General features: G+C 35.7%; 1 protein-coding gene across 1 annotated transcript; it reads right to left on the bottom strand.

Annotated features, from left to right (window-relative positions):
* Window positions 1-472: 472 nt before the first annotated feature.
* Window positions 473-2,424, bottom strand: LOC132270864 (7-deoxyloganetic acid glucosyl transferase-like). The gene is made up of 2 exons (XM_059772072.1): window positions 1,620-2,424; window positions 473-1,549 (listed from the first exon to the last, which is right to left on the bottom strand). Exons 1-2 carry the CDS (start codon window positions 2,140-2,142, stop codon window positions 555-557), a joined length of 1,518 nt encoding a protein of 505 aa, XP_059628055.1. The 5' UTR covers window positions 2,143-2,424; the 3' UTR covers window positions 473-554.
* Between the last annotated feature and the right edge of the window lie 5,493 nt (window positions 2,425-7,917).

Genomic DNA, 7,917 nt, shown 5'->3' with positions numbered 1-7,917 from the left:
TGGCAAAGTGCTCAATTTCAGAACAACTATAACTAAGTTGTTCATTTTTTTACTTAAGGGGGGTATTTTGCTCGATGGAATAAACTTCGCGTCGGGGGGTATTTTGTACTTTTGCCTATAAAATAACTTGTCGAAAATTAAAAAATAAATTATTATTTTTGTTAAATTTTATTAATTTTTTATTTTTGTAAATATTTTACGACAGTTAAATATTAAAAAAATAAAAAAATATTTTACTATTTAGACGTCAATGTCTAACATTTTAATATCCTCTTAAGGGAAGGAATTGCGTACATTTATTCTATAAAAAGTTACTTATTTAATCCACGTTAGGGTAGCCCAAAATTTCAGTTCACTCTTTTTCAATTATTCAATACTATTCCCTTCTTTTGCTTTTGTCGGCAACGCATCCCACCACACTCTGCATTTAGTCTCTTGGAAGGCAAAAATTTGTAACTGTTTATATAACATCTTATTGGAAAATGATAAAAGTACTCATTTGACTTGACTTGAGAATCATTGAATAAAACAACTTATTACAGCACTACTCTTTATCATTTTACTGACAGTCTGACACACTCCATTGATTTTATGAAGTCAATCAGACGGTTCAGATTATTGTAAGATGTCCCACCTTCGCTCACAGCTCGTTCAGCCAACTTCGCCATTTGATCGGACCGTTGATCAAACTCATCTTTTCTCACCTCCATCATATCTTTGACCATCTTCTCAACTATGACCCTTTCACAAGTATCTTTCATATCCAAACCAACTTTCCAAACCTCGCTCACAAACCTACTATTAATCGTCTGATCCGCAAAGTAGGGCCAGCAAATCATAGGCTTTCCAGCAACTATACCCTCTAAAGTGGAGTTCCATCCACTGTGAGTCAAAAACCCAAAAACTGCTGGGTGGCCCAACACCTCTAACTGTGGGGCCCAACCCACCATGTATCCTCTTTCTCTCGTGCCCTCTTCTAATTCCATCGGAATCTGACGCTCCCCATCTTTTCCGGTGATGGAGTCCGGACGCATGACCCACAAGAACCGCTGCCCACTGTTCACCAGACCATACCAGAACTCCAACAGCTCCTCCCTCGTCATGATCGTGACGCTCCCGAAGCTCACGTAGATCACAGATTTGGACGGCTGTGAATCGAGCCACGTCATGCAGCTACGGTCTTCTTCCCAGAAACTACCGGAGGAATTCGACGACGACGACGACGACGACCGCGAATTTTCTGATGCTAGTCGGGATTGAAGGTGGGCGTGGAGTGGTCCGATGGAGTAGAGATTTGGACAGTGATTACGGATTTCATTGAGAATGGGTCCTTCTAGATCTTCAAAGGAGTTGAGAATCAGGGCTCGAGCTCTAGTGGATCGTCTGGTCTCAGTACTGATGGTTTGGAAACCAGGGTCATCCACTTCGTCCACTCGATAAAACGCCGGCAAGTCACGTCGCCGGAGAAAACCCTCCATCCCCGGAACACTCTTTACTGGTAATTCCATTTCTTCTCTCCTTTTATACGTCTGTACGTCAATCCCCTTTCCTGAACAAATAATAAAAAACATTATTTTCCTTGAGTATTTTCTCGCGAACCAAACAATAATGAAATATACCTTTGAGGGGAACTTCGCCTGCTTCAATGACTTTGGGAATACAGAAATTGGCCCAGAAGGAGCAAGCTCCAACGGTACGGAAATAGATGAACGGAATTCCCATTTCATCACAAACCTCAGCGGCGAAACTCAAGACACCGTCCATGATGACGCAGGTCAACGGTTTCCGGTGGCCGGCGGAGCCGAGGCGGTCAGTGGAAACCATCAAGTCCCTGAAGAGTGATTTTCCGATGACCTTGAGAGACAACACGATGTCCATAGTTTTCTTGCCGGAGCGTGGGTGGTCGTCGGGGAGGCCATCGGTGATGGTCTTGAAACCAAAACCCGGGTAGCGATCGAAAAGAGATTGGATGTTGGCATGGCGTTGGAGGCGATCGTAGTTGTGGTCGGAGACGAGCATGGTGACGTGGAGGCCGGAGAGGCAGAGAAGCTCGGCGAGTTTGATCATGGAGTTGACGTGACCCTGCATCGGCAAAGGGAAGATGAGCACGTGAGGAGGGAGTGACGCTGATTGGTTATCCATTGACCTCCTACTAGTTGTGGCTTTCGACAGGGAAACGCGGTGGCCGCAGAGCTCTAACAACGTTTTTGTCTCCGTCGACGGTGACTACATATGATTGTGTGGAGAAACTGCTAGTCACTTAAATGGATTAAATATAGAGGGATGTCTGCATCGTCTGACGGTTTGAATAAAATTAAACGGTGGATGATCATCGTAGGTTGGTTTGAATAAAAAACAACTCATGCGATCCACGCTTGTTTCTTGATAAGGAAAAAACAACCCTAGTATGCATATACGGCATATAATGATAGACATGTAAATGGATAGGATTTACGCTTGATCCGATCCCAATTTGATAAGTTTTTAGTTATAATTGGACGGATATTTTTTAAGGTGATCTGAATCTGATTTATTAATAAATAGATATTTAATCCGATTAATTCGATGTAATCCGAAAAAAATGTAGTTTTTTCATAAATGTAAATATATATATAAATTAATGTCAAAAGAAATTAAAAAAATAATGATTATAAGAAAAAGATATAAAATAAAAGATAAGTAAAATATGAAAGGATATGGAAAAAAGATTATTTACTTTTTGTTAATAAATAAAGAGTAGGATATTGTTAATATGTATATTAAGAGATTTATTAGTACGTGAATTAGAACATCATATATAAATATATAAATATACGTAAAATTATTGATAAATAATTATATATATAATTTTATTTGGATCAAATCGGATTATTATTGGATTGGATCAGCATAATTCATATCCGATTTGTTAGGTTAACGAATTATTGGATTCAAATCGTAATCGGGTTATTGGATTTTTTTTTTCAATCTATATTCGACTAATTGGATCATATTCGGACCGGATCCGGATCAGGATTCGCTCTATTGACAGGTCTAAAATTAATCTCTTCGTTTATTTATCACTCCTCGCTCCTCTCAACTAGGTCGTGAATTAGTGACTTTATGTGAAAAATATAAATTGTCCATATAATTTAAAATATCGTAAGAATAATGCTTCAAGAGTCTCCTTATGAAGAGCCCTGAATGCGCTTATTTTTTAAAACTTAGATGTATTAAATATTTGATTTGATTTTTCATACATTTAAAAAAATTGTTCCATCCAATGATTTAATAAAGTGAGTCATTATAGGAACATCTTATGAGCATTACTCACATCTTAAATTGTAAAAAGACTAAAATGAGCAACGCTATACACGGTGTTTCGCCGTGCGTAGATGCTTTATTTGGTCTTGAACGAACGTTACTTCACATATAACTCGGTCCTCTCTTCAATTTACATTCTTTCTCCCTCCTCTCTTCAATTTACATTCTTTCTCCCTATACAGAAAGATCGATCACGTCTCTCTCTCTCTCTTTCTGCATATTCGGTGAATCGGTAGTGATTTGTGAGTCTTTCGACCATGGGTTCTTCGAAGAACGTGGTGGATTCCAAGCATTTCTCTCTGCCTTCTTCAATACGCAGAAAAAGGACAATTTTAGATTTTAAAGTCTTAAAATAGTCATGTATTACAATGACCAACCAACGGTCTGTTTTGCCTAAAGCTTGAGCAGAAAACCTTAGTTGTAACATTATAAAATCTAGTAACATCTGTGTCAGTATTGAAATATGCACTTGACCACTTCTGTGCCATTTCTGGTCTCCAAATTAATTTATGCAAAAGCTCAGTTTTCTTAGAGTAGAACACCACAAAAAAGATGATACAATTTCCTACTTAGAATTGAAATATGCACTTGACCACTTCTGTGCCATTTCTGGTCTCCAAATTAATTTATGCAAAAGCTCAGTTTTCTTCTCTAGAGTAGAACACCACAAAAAAGATGATACAATTTCCTTACTTAGAATTGAAGTTGGAACTCTTTCGGTCAAGTACCTTGGTGTGCCTTTGATCACTAAAAATCTAAAATTCTCACATTGCAGCCTTCTTATTGACAGAATCACAAATCAAATTACTCATTGGTCAGCTAGGTCATTGTCCTATGCTGAAAGACTACAACTCATGAAAGCTATTTTGGTTTCTACTCAACTATACTGGAGTAGCATTTTCATTTTGCCAAAGCGCGCTCTAAATGAGCTAAATAGAATCTTCAGATCTTTTTTATGGCCAGACCCTGAACTGAAATCCACAGGTGCAAAAATTGTTTGAAGAAATGTTTGCAGGCCCAAACAAGTAGATGGATTGGGGATCCCTAACTAGAGCTCTCAAACAAAGCAAGCATTCTTAGATATATTTGGGATTTATACACTGGTGACTTAGATACATTATGAATTAAATGGTGTCATACTCACCTCATGGAGCTAGAGGAAAATATTTATCCAAGGGTGGGCTTGGGTTGGCTCAAGCCCACCCCAAAAAAATATATATATTTTTTCTATACCCAATTTTAGCCAAGCCAAAAAATAAAATAAAATAAAATAATTAGTATTAGCTCACTCAAAGAAATATTAGCCTTCCCCATTGACAATTTCTGAATCCGCTGTTGGCTTAGACACCCAAAACACAAGTACTCCGATCCAACGTTTACTCGGACGAGTTCTCATGCATCCCTTTGGAATCCCCGACTTTGTCTTTACCTATCCTCTCCAACCCAAACCCACCATTTATGCTACCATAACCTAAGAGTTCTCTCTCCAGTCACGTCTCGTCTCGTCCCCTTCTCTGTCAATTCCATCAGGACACTAACATGGATATATAGATACATAGAATTTCTCTTGAAGAAAGGATTTGGATGAGGATAAAATAGTGATTTACTTTAATACTTAAAGAAAATGGAGCATAAGAGGTGGAAATTGGAACGCCAATGTTAACATTTTTTTTTTTTGATAAAAGAGTCCGTAAACTTTCCCACACTTTTAATATTTTGTTATCTGTGTCATCAACCAATTGTATTATATAAGAGGTTATTTGGTATCTGCTTTGTTTTAGTGTTTTTGTTGCAGGTTGGGCACTGTAGCTGAAAAAGTGGATTGCAACATGTTTGGTAGTGGGCTGATTGTTTTGCACAGTATCAAAACATTTCACAAATTAGAAATTGAAACAAGAAATTGGTGTTTTTGGATGTTTCAATACTGTAAGGGGCCAAACACAACTGTAGCGGTCCAAATAAAATTAAACTACTTGCAACATTTTGGCCCATGTATAAAAGCAAAAGTTAAAATATTGTAGTCCATTTGGCCCGAAAATTTCTCTCTTCTATGCAGCCCTAAGCTCTGGCGATTTTGGAGGCGACTTACGAAGAAGAGGCTCAATTCATAGTAGTGTAAGCCTTTGAAACCCTAGACGTTCGACTTAATATTTTTTTAAGTGTTCTTCGGTTTCGATTTGTTCAATTTTGTTTTCGTGAATAGAAAGCTTCGATCTCATCAACTCATCGATCACCTGGAAATCACTTCTCTACTTGAGGTCTGTCCACTGGAACCGCCAATGCCGACGCCCTCATCGTCGACGGCAAGCTCTCCAAACTCCGAACCAAGTGTGTGTTAGCCCTAGCCCTTACCATTTTCTAGCGTGTTTAATATGGTTTTTTTTTTTTTTTTTTTTTTTTTTTTTTTTTTTTTTTTTTGAGTTAGTCTTGATTCTTGAAATTAGTCCAAAAGAGTTCTTGAACTTAGTTCAAAAGAGTTGAAATTAAGTGTTAGGAAATTCCTCTGTTTGGTTGCTGAGAAAATCTTTGCAATAAGATAAACAAAAAATTTTAATCTATTTATCCACTAAGTTTTTTTAATCTATTTAATCCTACTTAAATATGAGGAAACCGAATGGAATTGAAATCTTTGCAATAAGATAAACAAAGTTATAGGATTTCTTTATCTTATTGTAAATTGAGGAAGTGGAATGAAATTGAAATATTTGTTTACATTAATTTTTTTTGATATATATGGTATCATGTTATTGTAATATAGGGGAATTTACTTTTTCTCTGGTTTTGGCTGAGAGAGAATGTTTGCAAAGAAAAGAAATTAAGTACAATTTTGATATATAGTATGTGAATCTTAAACTGACACTTAATATTGACATAGTGTATGTAAATAGGGGTGGCAAAAGTTGACATGACCCGCCAACACGACTTGAACACGACACAAGTTAAACAGGTTTGGGTTTACCTTAAACGGGTTTAGGTCATAAACGAGTCAACACGATTAACCCGTTTAATTAATCGTGTCGTGTTTAGGTTGATGGGTTCAACCCGTATTACCCATTTATATACGTTTAACTATATATGTTGTAAATAAATTTGTATTTAAGTTCTAAAATTACTATATAAACTTGTGTCTTATAATTTAATCTTTTATAAATTAGAAACTATTTAGTAATTTGGTTGATTAAAACTTATATATTTTTTTAGTATATATTATTTTATTGAGTAATATTAATAATTTAAATAATATAATTTTTTTTTTTTTTTTTGTAAATAGGTCATTAAACGGGTTACACGTGTAACCTGTTTAATAAACAGGTCAGGTTAGTATTGAAAGTTCCTAACACGATTATTAAAAGGGTCATGTTCGGGTTGAGCTGTTAAGTATAATACCCTTAAATTGACACGACACGATTACAACCCACGAACACAAATTGCCACTCCTATATGTAACACATTGCCAAAGACATGCATGTTGGAATTTATATATATATATTTAAATAATAAAAATTATTTTATGGTTCTATGCACTACGTTTTCTAAAGTAGGATTGTAATATAATTATTGATACTTGATGGATTGGGTTTGTACTTTACAATTTGGTGGTCTAATTAGGAGTATGATTTTTATACCGTTGGATTGTGATTTTCCAACTTATTTGGTGTGATTTACTTATAACGGTTGATATCTAAGTTTTCATAATAGGAAAGGAGACTTAGGTATGCTTGTTTGTACAGAAGTCGTCCCCCCCTGTTGTTGTTATATATAAGGGTTTTAAAACCCTTATTCAGACTTATAGCATCGACAACTTTCAGAAGGGGGTAAAGCGTTTTATTTTTTCAGATCTCTCAAAGGGCGATAAGGAATTCGCAAAGGTATCTAAAGTTTAATTTTCGAATCAGGTATGATATCAAAAACCTCTATTTAATTCATGATCAATTTTGATTTCTACTTGTTATTTGTTATTTAAACCCAACAATTGGTATAAGAGAAAAGTTAGGGCTTATAGAAATCAACATAGTAAAGATTGATTTATGATGTAGTATAAATCGGTGTATTTAAAATCTCATTAATCACATGGTCTAAATCTCTGTGAAAAATATTAATGCAATCAATAATGGTGTTTGATTAATCAGTTATGGCTTTTGGGATATCCAATTAATTTAACCACATAAATTGATCACATAATTGATTCAAATGTGAGTATTATGACTTCCATGAGATTCAGTTTGTATTCAAACATACATAGTAAAAAAAAAAAAAAAAAAAGGTTTTCATTGTTTTATTCTTTGCATCTGTGTCTCCATGTGATCATCCCATCTTGTAGCTTTTCCTAAATTCCAGTAAAGTCATAGAGCACATGGGGCCTGATTTGATGACGCATCAGCATTGTCATCATCCAGGTGTTACCAGTTAACAAATTGCTGCCAAGACAGATTCATGTTGGCTAAATTTAACAACTTAATTGTAGTTTCAAGTAATTTTTTATGCAAGCAAATTCTTGTGCATGCCGAACGAGATTCTTGTCCATCAAATTCTTGTGCAATCAGTTTGTATGCAAACATACATGGAAAGTATTGTTTTTGATACCATATATGGAGACGAACTGATTAGATTACT

This window comes from Cornus florida, unplaced genomic scaffold (assembly GCF_030987335.1).
Source record: "Cornus florida cultivar Cherokee Brave unplaced genomic scaffold, ASM3098733v1 CherokeeBrave_3.0.0_Hap2_Chr08, whole genome shotgun sequence".
NCBI lineage: Eukaryota > Viridiplantae > Streptophyta > Magnoliopsida > Cornales > Cornaceae > Cornus > Cornus florida.
The sequence above is the reverse complement of the archived record's forward strand: the minus strand, read 5'-3'. Positions and strand labels throughout refer to the sequence as shown.